The 22,838-nt window shown below is 38.3% G+C and overlaps 1 protein-coding gene across 4 annotated transcripts in view; it reads left to right on the top strand.

The window, feature by feature from the left end:
• The window catches only part of CBFB (core-binding factor subunit beta), a 41,906-nt gene extending 24,688 nt beyond the window's left edge, over window positions 1–17,218 (top strand). Inside the window, exons 4-6 of one of the 4 annotated variants that reach the window (XM_088135916.1) lie at window positions 2,485–2,601; window positions 4,880–4,972; window positions 14,211–17,218. In XM_088135916.1, coding sequence (XP_087992042.1) covers window positions 2,485–2,601; window positions 4,880–4,972; window positions 14,211–14,279 — 279 coding nt within the window. In that variant the 3' untranslated portion in view covers window positions 14,280–17,218. Of the gene's footprint in view, window positions 1–2,484; window positions 2,602–4,876; window positions 5,004–14,210 lie in introns of all 4 variants that reach the window. The other 3 variants (XM_088135918.1, XM_088135915.1, XM_088135917.1) reach the window with 3 other exon arrangements.
• The last annotated feature ends 5,620 nt before the right edge of the window (window positions 17,219–22,838 follow it).

Raw genomic sequence — 22,838 nt, 5'->3', positions numbered from 1 at the left:
CCCTATTTTATTCCATATTGGGGACAAAACTCCAGAACACTGAGTGTTTTGTTCTAAGCTCTGAACCCTCAAAACAGTCATTTCAGAGTCAAAACATTGTGCGCTTGGGATGATTTTGACACTCCTGCTTAAAAAGGACACTGTTGTCCTAGAAGCATTATTGCTTCACTGTGCTTTTTTTCCTTCCTCCCCTCTATCCCATTCCCTTAAAAAGTCTTGTTGATATTGAGTGTAAACGTTCTTTAGTCATAGCATCATGTTCAACTTTCTTTAATAACCTCCCTCTGCACAGGCATTTTTAAAACAGAAAATTGTACTGAAATCTCATTATTGAAGACAGAAGCTCCTACTGGTAGGTTCAGCTTCAAAAAGCAAGCACAGTTCATTCTGCAAACTCTTTCACAACTGTTGGGAAACAGTTTAATAGGAAACAGGGATTTTATTTCCACCCACAATAAGTAAGTTGTAATCAGTGCAATACCATACCAATCTTATTTCAAGCCTCTTGTGCAGTTATGCTGTTTCAGAGGCATTAATGGGTTAAAGGAGGACTTCAGAAACAACCTATACTTTCACTTGTTGGATTTGTTGGTGTCACTTCATAACCTGATATTGATGTGTGTTTGATAGAGCATCAGATTTTTGATCCCTGCGTCTGGATGTCTAGGATAACCTGCTTGTGGCCTCCAGATTTTCAAACATGTTTCTCTGTGATAAAATCCTATTTATTGGCAATACAATCACCATCATCATTCTGGGGGGAAGATAACAGTTGTTGTTTTCCCTCTCAATCAACCAGATGAAATACAACTTGTAAAAAGGAATCTTCCTGCATCTCCAAGTCCTAGAGAAGTGTTTCTATGTCCAATGAATTATAAAAAGAAATCTATTTTAAAATTCCCTAAACTGGAGATCAGAAAATCTTTCATGATTCTGATGGATTTTATGGGTGGTCCTTGCTTAACAACAGTAATTGGGACCAGAATTTCTGTCACTAAGAGATGCAGTCGTAAAGCACGACATCACATGACTACACTGCTTAACTTATGGCAGTTCTGGCAGTCCCCAGTCATTGTCATTAAGCAAGGACCTCATATGATTGTGACTTCTGCCTAACCCCATTGACTTTGCCTTCCCCATTGACTTTGCTTGTGGGAAGCTGTCAGGGAACATCACAAATTGCAATCACCTGACTGCGCAACACAGCAATGGCCAGAACTTTGAGGACAAGTCATAACTACCTTTTGTTCAGCACCATCATAAGTTCAAATGGTCGCTGAACAAGTGGTCATTAAATGAGGACCACCTGTATTCATTGACTCAATTTTCTTCTCAAGTGAAGCCTGGAGTAATTTAACCCAGTTCCTGAATGGTCTCTCCCCTGCATGGTCAAGAACTCTAACAACTTTTTTAAAAAGCTGTTTCCAGGAACAGTATTTATTGTGACAGCCCTTGTTACAAGGATACATTTTTTCAACACAATTGTTATGACCTAAACACTTAGTATCGACTTAAAGTAAAAACAGTGTTATAAATCCTAACAAGCATGTGCTTGTTTCATGATTTTTTATTCTTAGTAAGTTTCCTTTTATTAAATGTGCTAGGCAATATTATATGGATTCTTGTATTTACATAGGGTTAGGGTTAGATCTGGGAAAAACACACATCACAAAATGAAATTATCTTTGTATTTGAATATCTGTTTCGCTGTTACCATATTGTACATATTTGAAAGTAAACTTGTAGCTTGGATCTTTATTTTAAAGTATGAATATCATAGCTGAGTTTACATATAATTCTAAACTAGGATTTGTTTCACCCGTGGTTTGTTTGGTGTGTGTGTGCATGCACACGCACATGCCTCTGTCTTGCTATTATCCTGATAGAATCCTAATTGTTATAGTAGCTGTAAAGGATAGTTTTGTTTGTGTTATCAGTCTGATTGCTATAGTGGTATGCACAAAATGAGAGAGAGCTCAAAACAGTTCAAAAACACCTTGTTCCAACTTTAAAACAAAACTCAGAACACCAGTGATTTGTTTCATGCTGTCTTGAGGTAATTTCCTGCAATCCAAGAACTTGGAACAATGCTGCTTGAAGCCTTCAAGTCTGGACTGTGCTTTGTTTTAAAGATCATATTGCTTTGCACATCCTTAATTTCTTACATGGTGGGTGACGTTAGTCTCATGTATGCAGATTTTGTGGAGGAAGATTCTGTGTGTCTTTGGGTTTATATTATATTTGGGTGTTATATTTTGCCCATTTTTATAGGATTTACCATTTATGTGTGCTAATGACGTTTTTATATAAAAGGTTGGGATTTTACCTTTTATTTAAAAAAAATCATGTTGTATGTCCAGTGTAGCTGACATTAAAATTAAAGATACAGAAAGAGATAATAGCATAACATGTTTAAAATCTCTGCCTAGATTCATGGGCTTGGACATTATCCCCATTATCAGCATTTGTTTTCTCATTTTTCAGGTCTACTTAAAAGCACCCATGATCCTTAATGGGGTTTGTGTTATTTGGAAAGGCTGGATAGATCTCCAAAGGCTGGATGGCATGGGCTGCCTAGAATTTGATGAGGAGCGGGCACAGGTAAAGAAGATAGCAACAGACTTCTCAAGTACTATTTTGTGATTTTAAGACAATGTATTTTTGTAAAACTGTATATTTATAATTTGAGGTTGAAGGAATCATATAATGCATTGAAAACATAAGCAGAGTCGGTTCAGCATCTTTGGGCCTGTCTGCTTCTTTTGATTTTAGATTGGGGTTTTTTTCCCTTCTCCCTTTAGCATTCATTGTCCATAATTTAAATGTCCACAAATCTAGTTTCCTGACTCGTGTGTTATTCATATGCTTACTTTGTAGCTGTAATGGTATGTGGGAAAGACCTTGGGAGACTGGGCCAAGGGACGCTGCCAAGGGAACGGTCAGATAAGAGACGGCATAGCCTGCAGCTGGATAGTGGGCAGGGCAAGAGGCTCAAAAGAGACCCTCCCTAGTTTCCAGGACAATAAAGGAGATGGTTCGGCGGGGGCAGGGGGAGAATTGTACTTTCGGACTTGCAAGATTCTTTTAATATAGCTTTACCATACAGTAGAATCAGCTCATCTGGTTGTGTTTCCTGTCTGGTCTCCCTGGTAGGGCTGACAGTAGCTCAAGAGATGGCTTCTGGAAGCTTGCTCATATCTCTTTGGATAACACTAAGTTTATTTGGGCTTGGGCTGGAGAATATTGCTAGATTATTGCACTGTGTGCTTTACTGGATGTTAAGTATTTTTCTCGAGGTAGGTGATACTTTGTAAAAGGACTAAAAAGTCTTATTTGTAAAACTGTATATTGGGACCTGCATGGCTGCTTTGTGGGCTTCTGATCTGACATTTGTCTTCCCTCCATCCCTTTTTACATCATGAAGTGGCAGCTACTTAGACAGTGGCCAGGAACAAGATTCACAGATGGCAGTTGATTTTATGTTCCACACTGGCACATTGGAAAGGGATTGCATTATTTTGTATCCAGATAAAAATTGACCAAAAGGGCCTGATCTGCTATATGAAAGCAGAATCTAGTATCCAATGTGTATGTTGCCCTTCAGTGCAGATTGCTGAGGGCTTCACTTCCATTTATTGATTAATAGACGTTGGTATTAAATTAGGCAAGGCTACACGGATGCTCTTTTACATCATTTCCCAAAATAGCTTAAGGGTTCAGGAAATGCCTTAGGCATAAAAGGCAATTTAATGTTTTCTTGGTGCAGTCATTTGATTTTAGATTTAAATTTTAATGTGCTGAGTTTCAGAGTATATTAAAATATAGTTGGATTCTCTGGAGCAAAGCAATTATCAACTGTAAATCTTTGGAAAACCTGACTGCTAATGGAATATGTCAAATTAAATGTAATATGTGTATATTAACAGTTATCAGCTTTTGATTATTACCAGTGTAAAACATGCTAAAAAAGAAAAGATCTATTTATTTATTTATTTAGAAATAGTGTGACAGAATTACACGTTGCCATATATGGTTGGGTATGTAGTTCCTCAGCACAAAATAGTTAATTGAGAAATTTTAGGAGGCACCCCATTATAATTTTTTTTAAATGAATATACTAGGCTTACGCAATAAAAAGCTTTCCAAATTATAAAACATATGGTGGAAGATTCTCATGTTTTGTTTGAAAATGTCAGACTGAAATTATAGACACTGATATTCAATAAAGCCTCTGGCATTTGAATGATATAAGGAATTTTACCCAGTTGTGCTACATTTTTCTTCTGATAACGACCAGTACTTTATTATTGTAAACCTAGTGCAATGCAGGAGGGTTAGCATTATAAAGAGATGATGCCAAGATAATGCCTTTTTAAAGTGTCATACTGACAGTTAGAGCAGGCGTATTTCTTAATTTTGCTAAGATATAAATCAGGGCTTTTTTCACACACCGGTTGTAAATTATTTCCTATTCTTCATTGCCCGCATAACAGGGATAGGCAGCCTGTGAGAATTTGCGTGTGGTTGCTGCAGCCATAGAGGAATTGAATTGTGCCCATATTACATAGCCAATTTTACAAACTCCATTTTGAACTTGGGAAGAAATAGAATGAATAAGGATGGGCTGATGGGGACCCTTATTTGCTTATTGAGACTACAAAGTGGCAACCCTAAGTCTGAAAGATGATATATAGCCATCGGTCTGCATTAACAGTATCTGGCTTTCAACAATATGCTCTGTTTCACTGCGTGTCATACAATCCCCCCCCCCCCCCCATGGGAGAATTCAGCCAAGTGATGGCTGCAGTCAAGTAAACATTTGATTCCAATGCAAGTAAAATTACTTTTTTTCCTGACTCTGGTTTCTGGTTGGTAGCAGGAAGATGCATTAGCACAGCAGGCTTTTGAAGAAGCTCGGAGAAGAACTCGAGAATTTGAAGACAGAGACAGGTCTCATCGGGAGGAAATGGAGGTGAGAGTCTCACAGCTGCTGTCAGTTACTGGTTAGTACTCTACCAAACATCTAGATTTTCTTTTTTTACAATGTCTTACATTTTATTTCAATCCTGTGATTTTGAGAACTGTTGTTAAGTGAAGGATACTGCACGTATATATTAAAAATGTTAATCCTTCTATTAAAGCAAGTTTTTTTACATGAAATATTGCTGATCTCATAGTCCCTAGGCTAGTTAACTGTTTGGGTTTATCTATTTTGAATTTTTTGTTGCATGGTTAACTCTTGGTGTCTGCTAAGATAAGAGTGTCCTATGATATTCTGTGGCACACAAGGGGCAGCGTACAGTGGAATTCTACACTGAATTATATATTTCCATTATTTAGTGACAAAACTATATTTTTGTGACATTTGGACAACTAACGAATATTATATGTTTATAGTTCTTTGATTTTCTGCTGGCACAAGCTAGTTAAAAAAGCAAATGAGATGCGGGTTTATATTTGAAGAAAGCACAGTATATAAGAGAAACACATAATAAGAAACGGGTATGCACAAAATGGAGAAAATGTTTTGTTTCAAACCCAGAATAAAAGGGTTGTGCTCCAGAGGTTTTATCAAACCATTTTGGAACAGAACTAAAGCCCAAAATGCTTTGCTTCCTCTGGGTTTCTAGATGGAGTGCAGGACTACTGCATTTTATGTTCCCTCTTCTCACTTCAGTGGCTTCTAGCATGATTCATTCCACCAGCAGCCCACCCCATCTTCCCAGCACCACTCCTTCCCCCCCAAACACACCAACTACCATCACTGCTAGCCTGCCTTCCCTCAGACCCTGGTGTTATCCACTGTTTTTCCTTCCCCGCTACTCACAAACAGCTCCATTTCATTCCACACACAGACCAAAATATCTGAAATGTGCATGTTTCAGTTTGGGCATCAAACTACCTGAAACTAGCTCTCTGTGCACAAAACAATTCATGCACAGAAGTACTTTAACAGTGCTTCTCAACCATGGCAACTTAAGATATGCAGACTACAACTCACAGAATTCCCCAGCCAGCATGCTGGCTGGGGAATTCTAGAGGTTGAAGTCCACATATCTTAGAGTTGCTAAGGTAGAGAAACACTGCTCTAAAATAGTGTTTTCAAACCAAGATCCTTTCTAAAACTAACTCAGATGTTTTGATTCCAGAACACAAGCGTTTCTTTAATTATTAATGTCAAACAGGTAGCCCTCAACTTAAGACCACAATTGGAACCAGAACTTCCATCACTAAGTGATGTGGTTGTTAAGTGAGTTGCGCCTGATCTTATGACCTTTTTTTTGCTGCGGTCGTTAAGAGAATCACATGATTGTTAAGCAATCCGGCTTCCCCCATTGACTTTGCTTGTCAGAAGCCCCTGGGGAGGTTGCAAATGGCGATCACGTGACTCTGGGACACTAGAACCATTGTAAATGCATGCTGGTTGCCAAGTGCCCGGATTTTGATCACGTGACTGCGGGGACGCTGCGACGGTTGCAAGTGTGAGGACTGGTCGTAAGTCACTTTTTTCAGCACTGTCACAACTTTGAATGGCCGTTAAACGAATGGCCGTAAGTCGAGGACTACCTGTAAACATCTTGATATTTTATTGTTGTAAATATGTTTAAGTAAAAAAATTGTGTAACTCTGAAACAAACTATCCTCCAAAAAGAAGATCAGATTGTTCTCCCCCACTGAGAATAAAAAGCCCAAATCTAGAAGCTTATAGGATTTGGTTTCAGAAACCATAAGATACCATTCTTTCCCTGTTGCAATGAAATATGGGAACAGGATGGGGACACACAGTGGAATGATCCTTCTTGGATTTGATGGGGAACTTAGAGAGTGATTCAGTGCAGTGGTGAAAATATTTGCAAAATGTATGGAAGATCTGTGTATAATTCACCATCCCCCTCCCCATTTTTGCTAAACCATTCAAAAATCCCTCCAAACAGTACGTTCAGTACAGTATGTGTGTATGCATCAGCAGCCCTATTCTCTCAGCTAAACCCAACAGTGCCTTCTGGTGACTTGTGACCAGCAACTCATAGCCCATCCCTCTCTCTCCAGCCAACATTGGTTGGGAGACAGCAGGGAACACATCTTTCTGGTCAGTATTCATCCCTCCTGCCCACTGTGATGCTGCTGTCACCACAGTCTGCCAACCCTCCAAGGTAGACCAAACTTGGAAATCAAAGACACAGAAGCTATTACTACTTTTATTATAAGGTTACAGGTATTCCTTGGGTTATGACCACTTGGTCAGGAACCATTCAAAGTTACGATGATGCTGAACAAGGGGAACTTATGACCGGTCCTTGAAGTTGTGGCTGTTGCAGCGTCCCTGTGGTCATATGATTGCCATTTGTGACCTTCCCTGCTGGCTTCACACAAGCAAAGTCAATGGGGAAGCTGGTAGGAGGTTACAAGTCGCTCCTGCAAGTCACATCCACTTCCACTGCTTTTTTGCCTGCCCGCATTCCGTAGTGTCCACCCACCTGCACTCTGTAGTGCCCACCCACAGCACCCGCCCATCCACACTCCATAGCCCCTGCCCGCCCATAGCTCTCACCCACTGGCCTGCTTGCCTGGATTTTTGCCTCTTCCCATGTTGCAGTCACATGAGGTCCTTGCTTAATGACCCATGCAGTCCTTGCTGTCACCTGTCCTTTATGACCATATCACTTAGCAATGGAAATTCCGGTACCAATTGCTGTCGTAACCTGAGGACTATCTGTATAATAGAATCTTGCAAGTCTGAATGTGCTTCTCCCCTCCCTCCCTTTATCTTCATGTGAATTTGGGAGGGTCATGTCTGAGACACTTTCTCAAATTATATTTCTGCACTGGACTTGGATGTCTTTTATCTGACCATTGTCTTGGTTGCAGCTCTTCCTCCTGTTCCTCCAGGTTATTCCCTCTGCCCACTACGCAGTCTTAGGGATTGCTCCAATATCTGAGTGATTTCTTTGAAAAGGCTTTGCTCATCTTTCTGTTTCTTTCTGTATGCTAACTTAAAGAGGAGAGACAGATCTTGCCAAAGGCCCTCTGCACACCATGAGTGGAAGCCCTGCTCTAAATAACATTTGTTTGCTGCAGGATCAAAATCCATCATTTAGAAAATAAGACTGGTTTGAACATAGGCTTAAAGTTGCATGATCTAATTATATTTGGAGAACAATTTTATTATTTTCATCTTCCTTGCTTTTCCTCAGTTTATACATTTCAAATGAATGTGGAATATTTGAAAAGAAGACTCAAATTGCTAGCTTGAATTTCAGCTCTGTTTTCATAGAAGGATAATGCAGAAAATTTGTCTGCTTTATAAAACTGAACTTGAAGCCATCCACTTTTCTGATCGCAAGGTTATTGAGCACATCCAATAAGAATGCTTAAAGATTAAAAGTCTCATTGTTACAAATTTATATATTGGATTGCTGAAAAGTCTGCATAAAAGATTTTTTTTAAAAAAATCATGCATAGTTTAAATTACTTTAATAGATACCACATTTGAGCTCAATAAAAAGGGAAATCCCTGCACTACTTGGTCTGCCACTCCCCGAAAGAGGCGCCAGCTCTTCGGAAGTATTCATCCAACTCTTAGCAGCATATGAAAATGATCATAGATCGTATTCTTTATTTATACAATTTCTTTCCTATAAAAGATTTTTACTTGCTTTAGTCTTCTGCATGTGCAAAAACATAAGAAGCATTCCTTCCTAAAGCATCCATAGTGTTCTTATTTTAGATTAGACTCTGCCAATTTTGAAGGTTAAGAATGAATATAGTTCTTAGACAGGTTGTAACTACCTAGAGTGACGCTTGTTTAAATGAAAGACTTCATTAATATTCCCATAAGTAGCATTTATATACATCCTCTTTTTAGTAAACTCAAGTTAGAGAATAAGATATGAAATACGTATTTCATTTAATATTTAACCAATTTAAATATAATTTGAAAAATGTTTTCTGAATTTGGCTCATCAATTAAAAAATTAACATTAAAAAATTAACATTGAACAATAAATTATCTACATCTTGTAGAAACCTCAGTAACGTATTTTGGGAAAGAAGAGGTATGATTTTTAGCACAAGAACTTGCAGTATCTAATCAGTTAAATGTACCACTGAATTTTAAGAAAAGCCATCTTTAATCATTTTTCCCTTGAAACTGGGAATAGGAAGCATTGGAAATAGCTATTAATAGATCAGAATTGCAGCGGCATTTAAAGCAAATGATAGAGAATTCTAAAAATTTCAGCACGACCAGTAGCAGATTTTGAAATTAAAAGGGCAGTGGTAGCTGGAACATAGGACCTAGGGTTATAGTCACAGTCAGGAGACAAAGATTCATGTGCATGGATGCTGCATACCATGTGGCAACATCTGGAAAATATTACCTACAAAATTTCTTTTATGTATGGATAGTAAAATGTATCTTCCTGTTTGACTATTTTAAAGTCACAATGATGTTTCAGAGTAAAGTTAATGCATGCAATGTAATATTTAATGAATGCCTTTTACAGAGTTTATCACCTTAATTTTGATGCAACTGAGAGGCTAATATTTTTATTATAATTTAAATAATGCTTTCCCTAGCTTTGTGCATCTCCTTATTGACCATAGAAGCAAAGCAAACATTCCCAACACAGGCAGATGTGCGTATATCTTCTTAATTTCGATATTTGCTGCAGCTCTTTGTACGGAATGAGGAATCAGATCCTTGTACTATTTGTTATCTGCCCTTGTCCCTTGTTCCAAATAGCCAGCAGGGCATTGCAGAAGCAGAGATAGATAGGCAAATTCTTCTTTCCTAGCTGCTTTTCCCATTTATATGATGCAGCAAAACATATAAATCAGTTCAAACAAGAACATTACAAGGATTTTGTTTGCTGGATATATTTTAATGCCACAGACAGGAGATTGCCAGTGTGCTGCTGCTGCTGCTGCTATTCTTGTGGTAGCCGTGTCTCACCACAAGTCCTGCCACATAATGGGGATTTTACAAAAGATTCTGTTTTGTGTTGTGGGAAGACAGTAAATATACTTGCATTACACTTCCAAAAGATACGTGCTTTATATAATTTTAGTCTTTTACTGCGCCATAGAAATAGAATTCCAAGTAGTTGAAGCAGTTCTGTATCGAACTGAGATCCTCTGTATGGTAAGCTTTTAAGTTGTGTAGTCTGGAGGCAAGAAAAATGTTGCCTTGAATATAAATATAAGAAAAAATATTATGTCTTACCCTTTAATAGATGGGTTGCTGTAGAAAACAGAGAAGGGGAAGTGTCATTTAATATCAGGCTATATGGTCATGGAAAAATTGCTTTGCATGTTTTGAAATACTGAACTCAACGTTTAATTGATGCTGTGATAGCCTTTATTTATTTAGGAGATGTTTAGCCTGTTTTTCAGGACACACAAGTCTTACAGAGAAGCTTGTAAGATTATAAAATAAAAGAAAATACAATTACAATAAAAAACAAAAGCTTTCCCTTGAAAAAGTAACATGAAACTATAAACTGTGGGCAATTTCTCATCTGAAAACTGAATCCTTAGCACATTAGTTCATTTTTCTCAGTTGCACACATCTTTATATGCCTTTTGAAAGTCTATTGCAGTTCTTAGCTTCTTATGGATTTTTTCCATTAGGAAAAAAAATGCTGTTATTTGAAAAAGAATGTTCATGTTGATAGTGATGCTATAAATATATAATTACTATTGATCACTGTCAGTCAGTGTTTCACTGTTGCTCAGCCCTTTTTAACCCGCATTGACTAAAAGAAAAGCATATATTACAGTATTGCTTGACTTGCAAAGATGATCTGCTCTGTGCTGCTTTCAGAACAAATTCTAAGAAAAAACAAAGTGGTTTTCTTAGCAGCTCAGTTTTGTAGCTGCCTCGCTGCTGGTTTGTTTCGCCAGCACTTTTATACGGCAGTCCAGCCTGCTTTTTCAGACAGAGGCCTTCAGCGTTTCCATGGACATTAAATAAACCTGCGGGCATTAGTTGTTTTTCCCCTTTGGAACTCGCAAATCAGAATATAATTCTAAAATACGGAGGGAAAGGCACTTTCAACAAACAGTGTTGAGTATGCATAGAAGTGCAGAGGGCACATGTAATTCAGATCATTTTGTCTTCCTTTGGAAAGAAAAAAATGATTTTTATGTCCACATTTACTGTCATATCTACTATTTTATTTATTCATTTATTTTATTTTATTTCTTATATTTACTTGTTAAGTTTACATGCATCTGCACCAGATATAAAAGATACGACCAGTCTGCCATCTACTAATTTTGCAGTACAGACTTGATCATTTTTTCACATAATATCAAAGACATTCATGTGGAAACTCAGAAATCTTTACCTTTCCTGGGTTGTGGTAGTGAATTTTAAAATCCCCTTTAGATCCAATTGTACATGAAAAGAAGATGAGAACCCAGAGATCCCCACATGATTTCCTGTTTTTTTCAGTTGCTAAGTTGAATTTCATCCAGCCAGACCATGAGACAAGAAAAAGACTGGAAAGAGTTATTTATGGGATTTCTCCTTAGCCATCCGCTTACCTAATTTGAACTGATGAACAGTTGGCACTTTTCAGGGTGTTCTTAGATAAACAAGCACTTCTATGTAGGTTGAGGTTTGATAATAATTAAGGGCAACTCCTTTTTTTTAACCAAACCTTGAGATACACGCTTGTAATTGTCTTTACCATTAAAACTGATATAGTAATAGATGTGCCTAGGTTTACTTTAATTGATGTTACTAGAAAAATATAAAACATATTCAGATTTTTTTTCTTACTTCTCTTCCCTTACTCCATTTTTGGATTCACAATATTGTAATATTCAAAAGTTGTATGAAAAATACTTGAGTACCTGAAATTCAGTATTGGACTAGAGATGTCTATCCGAAAGGAAACCTTTGGTATATGAACATGACTCCTTTTCAGCACACAGTCTGATTAAAATTACCCCTAAGGATTAAAACTTATTGTGTGGCAAACTAAAGAAGCCTCCGATCTCTCCCCCCAAAAAGTACTGAAATGAAATAAATCTGGAATGACTGCCTATCAGGAATTATGGTGATATCGAGCATAGGGAGTAGGTAAAAGAATCATAGCAAAAAATTGGAAATGTGATATTCCAGATAGGAAGGAATGGTTGTCAGAAATGTGTGATCTAGCTGTTTTAAAAAAGGCAATATTTTCTATCAGTCAAAGAATTATAGCAGTGTGTTACTGTGGCAGAGATTTTGTGGTACCTTGCAATAGTATCTTGTATTGTTCATATTATAGTAGTGAATTTATTAGTAAACCAGTGACTATTGATCATTATAAAATATAAGATGGATTTTCTTTTCTTCTTTTCTTTCCTAGTTTTTATTTTTAGTTTGTTTGGGGTTGTCTCTTGTCTATTTTTTTTTTAAGTTTAAAGATTGTTTTGTTAATTGTGTATGTTAAGAATGCGAAATAAAAAAATACATTTTTTTTAAATTGAAAGGAAATAAAACTTTTGCACATTTAATTCTAATGATGTGTGTGTGTGTGTGCATATTATGTTAATTTAAGTAATTTACTTAAATGTTTCAGTGTTTATATAAATTGCCTGAGATGCTTTAACAATCAACGGGCTTTGACATTTGGGGGCAGAAGGAGGCAAAGTCCAAAATCAGACTGACAGGTTTCATGGGGGTCCAGTAAACAGAACAATACTAACAATGACATTTTGTTTGCTCCCAGAAATACTGAAGGGTGAAAGTGCATTTTTTTTATTATTTCTGGCTATCTTTCTGTTTTAATGAGTTTATACATTATCTATGATGGCTTTGATATTGTATCTGGCATGCAGAGCTTTGATTTAAATGTACATAGTATGAAGCTTTGATGTCTACTGAACATTCCCTTTTTTTAGTGAAAAAATCTAATCTGGTTTAGAGTTCCCAATTTGTTTTGATTAAAAAAAAACACTCTTGCAACAAGGTGTTTGTCATACTGTCTAATTTTTAATTTATCTACAAAATTAGAAAAATTGAGCTTAACCACTGTGTTCTCATAAAATAATCTCCATTGTAATGAATAATGGTAATGACCAGTGAACTGTATTTGAATGTAAAGATACAAACTTTGTAGCGCACATGCTGGTAATTGCTATGTATGCAAAATTAACTTTAGATAGGGTCAAATGTAAGGTTTTTCTAGAAAGCTACCCTTTTTTGTTTTCACTAAGTCAGTCATTCATTAGTTACTAACTGAAATGATAAGGAGATCTGGCTAATTCAAGCAAAGACAGTGATACTCTAATTTTGTTTAGGACCTGTTCAGGAAGCTTCCTTGACTTAAATCAGTAAAGCCCTTTGCTACTGTTATTCCCCAACAAATGGGACTGCAATAATGTGCCAGAAGGGAAAATAGAAATCATAATTTAGTTATGTACAGAACTCTGTGTTCTGGTCACAGAACATTCCTGTGTTCCCCCGAGGATGATTTTCACTCAGAACTGCACCTCAAGAATTTGCTTCTGGAAAAAGACAGGCCACCAGGTCTGCATTCTGGGAAGAAAAAAAACGTTGGTGACCAGAAGACAGAATTTTGTGTATCCCAACAAGCACTCTGCATTTCTCAAAGAAAGGATTGCTGATACAAGACTGATGTCAGTGTCGTTTCTTCCTTGTCCCTATTTTTTCCTAGGAATACATTTTCTATGTAATTAAAAGAAGAAAAAAACCATTTGGGTCTTCTGACCAAAATCTGTTTGTCATTAAATATTCTTTTTCAAAGGTGGTAATAAAATAAGATGATTTTAGCTTTTCATAATGGTAATGCAAAAAGATGGAAGCTGTGAAATGGAAAATTCTAATATTAGGAAAGTCTGGAGTTAGAGAAGACTAAATCAATGTGGAAATGAAAAGGCAGATCTCTGGCACTAAAGTTTTCTTGCCTGGAGTATCTAACTCTTTGTAAAATATCGGAACCAACTCTTCAAAAGAAGAGACAAGTAGATAAACATCTAAATCTAGAACGGGGTATTCTAAAGGCTTCTGATTTGGGCGTTGACACAAGCATTATGAGCTCAGTACCATCCATCATTCTGTCTTCTGCTTGTTAGTTGTCCCTGGTGGTGGTTTCAAATGTCATCTAAAACATTATTTTGATTTGATTTGCAACATTCCAGACATCTCTGACCTTTTTCCTCCCCCTTTTTTGTCCTCTTCGTCTTTCATTTAGGCAAGAAGACAACAAGACCCTAGCCCTGGATCAAACCTGGGAAGTGGTGATGATCTCAAATTACGTTGAGAAGCAGTGCTGGGCTTTTTAAACTTTGGCAAATTATGGAATTAAAAGACCAGAAACTGTGATGACTGGATATATATAATAGTCTTTTCCCTGATCTGCGGCAGCCAAACTATCATGTCCTGCCATGGTTTGCACTATGTTTGTGTTGCATTACCTGTGTTTCTGTTCTTTAAGCATGTCGCCAGTGGGAATTTGAGATTCTTGTTTTTCTATGCAAGCTTATGATTTCTTGGCACTATTTTAGCGAAGAGAGAACTTTACGCAGCCATAAAAACGTTCCTCAGCTGATACTTGTTCATTTCAGGATGGGTCAGAATAAATTTTCGTGAGTTCTTAAAAACCAAAACTTTCTAAACTAATTTTATATGAGATGTTGGAAGATTGTCATAATGTTCTTGCTTTTAGACACACACTCTTTGTGGTTGTCTCTTTTTGCACTTTTTTCTCAGTTTGCAAAAGATTTTACCCTTTTACATTATGCAGCCTGAACCAAGTAACACAGTGTTGTCTGTTGATTTACTGAATTACATGATTTTATTTTTAAAAATACCATAGTATCATATTATTTTAGTTTACATTTCCAGTGGCAAAAAGTTTAAAGGAATCTTAAACAGTCAGCACATTCTGATGTAAATTGAATTCTGAAACTGTTCTTCCGAAACTTTTTTCCTCTAACTTAAATAGAAATGGAGACATTTAAATAATGGTACAGTATGTACAAAATCTCATACTGGTTGCAAGATTCCTTTGTGTGTGTATTTTTACTTCATATTGTTTCAATATTTTCCAGTAGGGTAAGATTTTGGGTAAATTTAATCAATATTCACCTAGCCCTGTTTTCTTGCATTTATTACTCAACAAGTATTCTTTGCTTTATGTTGTATCTAATAGTTTTTCTCTGTTTGTCTAAGCAATCCACTTGAAATACTTACCTGCAATATTCATTTAGAGTTTTAGAGCGAGTAGACATGGTCATTTGTAGAAGAGTGGATACCCTTTTAGGTTGAGCCATAGTTGTCTGATTTCCAGTTTTTTTCAATTTTAAAAAGGTCTGCCGTCCATGTAAAACCCAAGGCAAGAGGCAAAATGCAAGGGCAGGATTCTGCCTGCTTATATTGTGAAAAATTACCATACCTCCTGGTCTTTCAGTATTTTTAGTCAACAAATAAAGGGCTTGTTTTGTTCATAATTGGGAAATGCAGCAGTTGATGTTTCTAGTTCATTTTGGAGCCCTGTTCCCCTCCTTGTGAAGCAGCATTGCTGGCCCATCGAACACCATTGAGGACTTTAGCATGAAGGTGAGTGGGCAAGAGTGTAGCTAGCCAGGATGAGCATTGGCCGCAAAACAGGAATGTGAGGTCTTTCCACTTCGGGTCTTGTTTCGTGCTTTTTCAAAATTGACACGGCACCATTCCAAATATGCATGCTGATACAGTAGATGAAAGCTGTGACCCAGGCAGTACAGATTAAACCAGTAACCCAGCATAAGAATGCCCCTGTTACTGGGGAGGGTCAAGTAGAGTCAAGTCAAACAATCTGGTACTGTTCTGTGATCTCTTTCAGTGTTTGGGTGGGGTGGGGTTGGGTGGTTGGTTAGGGAGGTGGAGCCAAAAAGGAGCCTGTGAGATGGATTGTAGCAGGACTTGAGGCAGAAAGGCTCACGGCTTTTCCACCAAGGTAGGGGATCAACTCAAAGGGAATTGTCTTTGGGACCTCCACCACGCCCTGACATATTTCTTAAAGCTGGTAGTTAAGGCTACACATCATTTCAACCTCAGGATTTTAAAATTCTGCTTAATAACTTAATAAAAGGATGTAATAGATGTTATAACTGCAATCATCTCATCTAATAGTTTCCTATCAATTATTTTTTGCATTTATATTTCTATTGGTTTGTATATACTCCTCTTCCCTCTCTCCCAAAAGATTCTACTGATCCCAGTAGAATAACTATGATGCATTATTTCTTAATAATGGGAGCTGAATTAGAAACAACTACAGATTTATGTAATAGCTGGTGAAATTTCCCGGACGTGACAGCCCTGGATTTTGTCTGTACTGTAACGGTTGATTGTTGGTACTGTTCCCAGACTGGTCACTAAACAGTTACCGCTGTCACATTTCATTTTATTAATTTTCATACTCTTTTTTCAATGTGTTTTTATTTTCCTTAAGAAATAATGGTTCAAAGAGTTTTCTAGCTGCTGTTATCATCTGTAATGTTCTCTTCCCTTTTATTCGCAAATAGCATGGTGTTACCTGGTTATTTCAAATACGATTTGCGGGGGGGGGGGGGATTTAAGTATGCAAACTATATTATTGCATATTAACCTTTGTGTGTAAATATTTTTTCCTATTCCTTAGAACTATGCTACTTATGGTCAATTCCACTGATCATGACTTGGTTTAATAAGGTGGGATAGAAGGGGTCTTCGCCCATATTTGCAGGCACTTCATGGTGGAAACAATTAAATCAAGGCACCTAAAACTGATCATAGTTTTCGATTTCCAATTATATAAAGAATAAACCAGAATATGAAAAACTTCAAGCAAGATTTTACAATCTAGCATGTCCTTGTCCTGAAGTTTATTATTTCCTGGTCTGGATTACATGTGAAGCTATGGTTAATTAGGAATTTCCTGATTTAATGGCTTGTGATGCAAAGGTTTATTAAACCAAGGTATGATTGTCAGAATAGGCCACTATATCTTAATGCTGGCATTAAGATCAACAAGTGTTTTCCTTCTCTAGTTAGTGCAGACCTATTGAACTTAAACATTAAGTTATTGATGCAATTTGATATTTTTTCATAATTTCTATTTAAACAGAAGTTGCATCATCTTCATAGAACATCTCTTAAGAGTTGCCTTAAAGCATCAGGATTGCTTTTGCTGTCTTTTTCTCTGTTATGTTCATAATAAACTTCTGTGTAGTGAAACCGAGTGGCTGTCCATTTCTTTGTAACAATATTCAGAAGTAATGCAGGCAATCATATGTTTATGAACAGAAGTACTGACTTTTTAAAAAGAAATATTGGGCAAATTACTGACCATTTCTAAGCAATATTTCTGAGGTGCGATCATTATTTTTTTCCTTTTTTAATGGATTCTCAGTATATAGTTGAAAAAATTAAAAGTTTCAGGTTTTGCTTACGTCATCTGTAACTTTCTCATAGTATATATTTTTCATTAGTTTCTGGAAAACACAGAAATCAGTTCTGAAATTCATTTTAATAAAAATTGTCTTATATCTTCACAACCTGATCCACTTACGCAGCCATTTCCTCGTGAAGAAGATCCTGACAAATATACAAGGTTCCTTTTCCTGTTCTCTTCCACAGTGGGAGGTTTCTGTGCCTGGATTCCCACGTTCCACTAAACCATAATGTGGCATGTCTGATGCTAAGTTAGCACATGTGAACCCAACATACCTTCCTTCTCTGGTTCTTTGCCATCCAAGAGAGAGAGAACTAGATGACCACATGGGAGGTGTTCACATACCTTCTCTTTTCTTCTAGTCCCCCCCCTACAGTGTCTGTTCTCACAACTGGCCGCGTCTGTAGATATACTTGGAATACTTTCTGGGTTACCTTTTTTAACACACAAATTAATCTAGTTCTTAACCAGAGTCTGGGAAATCAATTCCTTAATTTCCAACTTGGTAATCTCATACCGGATTTCTTTTTTTTCTTTTTTTTTACTTTAATGAACTTTTTGCCAAGTGCACTTCCAAATACCTCCAGCTTCATTGATGTAAAGACTTAATGGTTCTTTCTGCCAGACCGGTGCCTCTGAGCTTCATCCATGGCAGGAGAAAAGACCTCTTGTCTTCAGGGCTGGAGAGAGCAATCTTTTCCTTTTCACTGGAAACTAGACATCACCTGAAGTGGGTAGCATCTGCCCTATGCTTGTCTGTTCAGTCTGTGGACTGACTGGTGAAATCCATGGTGGAAATGTTGGGCTGAATGTTCAGACTCCCTTGTTTTCACAGCCCTGCCTGACGAAGTGCCAGTTTGGTTGGTCCAAATAAAGGTCTAGACTGACTAGATTTTAGATCTTTTCTTCCTGGGTCAATATAGCTGGATTTTTTTTTTTAATGTCTCAGTTTCCCCAAGGTCATGGATCTTTTCCTAGAAATAAGACTCCCTGACTAATATAGAAACAAGCTGCATTGAGCTTGGTGGGAATTCTTACTAAAGAACTGATCTATAAGGGTTTTACTGAAGGACATTGATTCATTTAAATATTTCCAGTGCACATTTTCCCAGAAAAGTTTGCAAAACCCACTGTTTAAAATTTTCAAATTAATACAAGTTAAGCTGGTTAATTAAGTTTAATTAAAACGCTCCTTTGCAACCTAAATAAAAAGATACTGTTAAAAGAGACAGAATATAAACAAAGTGGGTGTCTTCCAGAGCCATGACACAATTGCTGGAAAAGCCCACTTCCAGCTGATCTACCTTGGCACAGAACATACAAAGTCGCACGCAGAATATGTTTCGAGGCTGCGCAAATCCTTCAAAAGAGGGTCAGAGGCTGCCTAATGAATTTGTGGCTAAACTGACAACGATGGAACTACTCAACTTTCTGGTTTGGACCAATGTAATTGCTGCTGTAATACATGCCAAGAGCCGACCGCGTGTGCCTGTGATTTTCATCTGGTTGCTGACCTGATACTGGGTGCATCTATTCCTTAACAGAGTGAAGGGAAAAGTACAAACTTTGCCTTGCTGTTTTGGGATTTGTAATTTGGATTATTTCAGTGTCTTCTGCTTTCGAGGAGCTCCAGTGGATGCCATTTCATACCAAACAATAAAAGCAGGTGAAGCGCAAGAAGGAGCAGGTGCAGGGATCTTTTACACAGTTCTCACAAAAGCCTCTTGGAAAGGCTTTGAATGGGCAGAAACGCCCTTAGACATTTGTAGATATAGCTGCATTTATATTTGCTGGCAATATAATACAGTTTACCTCCTGAGAATGTAAACTATTCTACTATCCCTGTCCTCTCCTCTGCAAAGTAACTGTCAAAACCAGCAGAGAACACACGAGTATTAAAAAACGCATTTAGGAAGAGCAAAGGACCAAGCATTTGTTGATCTGCACAGAGCTGCAGGAAAGAGTTGTTCTAGCTCCCCCCTCTTTTTTTTTAAGTAGTGCTGGCATAGTGAGAAGGAAAAGGAACTTGGGTCGTATGATGCTCGTAAAGTTTCAGGACTGACAGGAGCCATAGCTCCATGCAGCTTAATGAAATTCTCCCCTTTGTTTAGTTTTCCATAAGCACGCTAAAAACGCTACTGGCAATCTCACCAGCCACTCTGTAATTTATTTTCCTTCTCTCTACAAATCAAAATATTTATTTATTGTTTGCTTTGCATGTTCTACCACCACGCTCTACATCAACTCCCAGCTGTTTGTACTTATAAAAAAAAAATGCACATGCTAAAATACTAAAATAGTATCAATAATAGGCACTTAAAGATCATAAAAATACACAGAGGTATGGTAAGGATAATGGCAACAATCCAATATGAGGGCTGCAACTGAAAAAATTGGACCTTGCCCCCTTCACCTCAGAAAACTGGGAGACAATCAGATTTTGCTTCCGTGTATGGGCCAGATGGGTTGAATTGGCCACTTGTATAAACAGTAGATGGTCCTATAATGACAAGTCCTCATTTAGTGGCTGCCTCATTTAGCGACCATTTGCACTTACAACAGTGATGAAAAAGTAACTTTGTGACCAGTCCTCACACTGATGACCTTTGCAGGTCTGTAAAGCAAAGGAAAGCTGAAGTCAGATCATAAGCACAGTTGTGGTTTCCCTTAGCAACTGCTTCACTTAACTACCAAGTTGCCACCAAGGTCTACCTGTGCTTCAGTGCCAAGCCATGCAGGCTTCATAGGTTAAAACCAGCATTTGGAACCATACCTAGGAACTAGCTGGTAACTAACGCTGCAACTGCAACATAGGTGCTGTACGCAAGCCATTGCATGTTGGATTAATAATTTCTGGATGGTCTTCAAGGCCATAAGTAATCCAGATCACTGGTCATAAGTGCCTGAATCTAGGATGCCAGGGCTTCTTGATCTAGGTAGTACCCCAACTCACGCACAAGCCAACGCTAGGAAAGGTGCCTTGGCCACAGCCTCCACCTGTAGCAGTGCATTCAGGAGGTCACCCTGTCCAGAGGTATCACCAGAGCTGGCAGAGGACTCTTCTGCATAAACAGTAACTCCTTCCTGCTCCTTTTCCTTCAACCTCCAGTCCATCCAGACCTCAACAGCCTCCAAACACAGGATCAGCCAAGGTCGAGATGTAGAACAATATCATCAGCATATTGAGCTGATGAATGACCTCTTCCAGTGCTTTCATCCCTATTATTATTGCTGCCCAGAGTCACTTGGTTGAGATGGGCAGCTATAGAAAATAAATGAATAAATAAATACATTTTTAAAAAAAATATGGTCCCATAAACTCTAGTTTGACATTGTAGCAAATCAATCAGGCCTGTCTCATCCTAAATTCAGTCCACATTCAGCACACTCGCAAGGCAACTCAAAAAATGCCAGCATCAGAAGGAGGAGATGAGAGAAGCAATCACCAAGGTACTACAGATCGGTAATCCAGTCACTTCACTAATTCCAACTGTCTCCTAAAGAACAGCAGCCTCTGACCCCACCCAACCACAACTGGCCCTCATCAGGTCTGGCTTTCTTCTGCAGGCTACTCCTGAGTCATCCCCCAACCAGCTGTGTCTCGCCATCGCCAAGCACCCCTCTGCCTCTCTGGTTTTGAAGTTTTCCTTCAGACGTGGATATTCTCAGGGGTTGGGTGGGCCAAAGTCTGCTGAGTTCAGAGCAGGAACAGTGGGACCAACTCCTGGCTCAGCATTGTTGCTGGGTCTCACCAAGGCAGGTCCTAATTGTTAAGATGTCTCCTTCCAGTTCTTCTCTTTGCCTGAGGAGACCTGTTGAGACTCCATCCTAGCAATGTTTTGTAGCCGCTCACCCTTTTGTGAAGTCTTACATGGACTCTTAATGTCAGACTAATCAAGAGGGAGAAACCCATATATATTGCTCAAGGGGAGGGAATGATGAAGTGCAGGCTGTCCCCATCTACCAGCTTCAAAGACATTGTCAATTCTCACAACTCCACCGAATTACTATTGTGCAGAATCCTGTCCCCTGCTTTTGAACGTTTCTTTGCTGTCTGCGATGCATTCATTCATTCATTCATTCATTCATTCATTCATTCATTCATTCATTCATTAAATTTCTCCCCCACCCATCTTCCTCCAATGGGGGAACTCTGGGCGACTCACACAAACATTAAAACCATAAATATATATAAATACATAAAACATCAATTTAAAAACATTACTAAAAAGAAAAGGTGAGTCCAAGAGATGAAGAATCTGGGGCTGAAGACAGCAGGCCTCTATGGGGCTAGCCATCCCCACGCTTGAAGTATTCCCTCCAGCCCAGAGTTTTTCATTAAATTGGAAGGATTTCTTCCAAAATGAGCAATGGGAATAAAATTGCAATCCATGAGGCAATCGACTTTACGCTAAAAATGCCTCCGGTTCTCACAAGGCTTTGTTCCTTCAACTTTAAATCAGGGATTGGTCAGATGACCGTGTGATGCTGGGTGCGGTTCCAAGATCCTTCCAGGAATAAAGGATGCTATGTGCAAAAAAATGCAGTCTTCACATACCGACCTCTTTTTCTGCAAGAGCGTTTCCTAAATGATTCCTTTGATCCAACATGGATGCCTGCATTTGTATTAAACTGACTTGTAGTCTGCTGAGGATACCTTCAGGCAGCAGAGGATGACAGAGACTTCAATCCTAGTGGTATTTTAGATTAGCCGTGCTACTAATGATGCTACAAAACAATGTATAAGGCGAGGAGCAGCCCCTGAAAGCTTAAGGTGCAACCCTTAAGTTGCCACCAAATTATAACTTTCCAATGCAAGAAATGAGGAAAAATATTTGATATCCTACAGGTGGGTAATCATGTGGATTGCAATTGTAACTGTCAGTCAACTGTAATTCATTTTAAAATCGCATTCTTCAGCAAGTTGCAGTACCTGGCTTTTTCTGGGCTTTAAAGTTAAGGAGAGTTGGACCTGGCTAGGACTGGGATATCTTAGAGTGGCACTTTAAATTTGGAAGTAAAAAAAGGAGAGCCTTGGAGGGAGACAATGGAAAAGCACTTCATGCTCCCAATAAAAGGACGTGGAAGCATCCACGGAGCCACCAGGAGTTGGCCTGTGTTTCAGTTGCAGCTCTGTTTGGAGCTTTGGGCAATGGTAGGTCACGGTCTTCTCACCACTAGGCTGGATTACTGCTGTGCACTTTGCATGGGGCTGCCTTTGGAGATGATTTGGAAATGGCAACTGGTCCAGAATGTGCTAATCTGCCTGCTGTTGGGTGAAAAATATTCTAGCCATATAACACTCGTTCTGCAGATGCTGCTTTGGTTCCTGGTAAGTTTCTAGGTTCAAAGTCCTGGTTTTAGCCTACACATCCCTAAATAATGGGCTCCAGGGCCAGCTGC

The sequence above is a fragment of the Python bivittatus genome, unplaced genomic scaffold, assembly GCF_059951505.1.
Source record: "Python bivittatus isolate LINGU-HERP-01145 unplaced genomic scaffold, Pbiv_v1 ctg000190_np1212, whole genome shotgun sequence".
NCBI lineage: Eukaryota > Metazoa > Chordata > Lepidosauria > Squamata > Pythonidae > Python > Python bivittatus.
The sequence above is the reverse complement of the archived record's forward strand: the minus strand, read 5'-3'. Positions and strand labels throughout refer to the sequence as shown.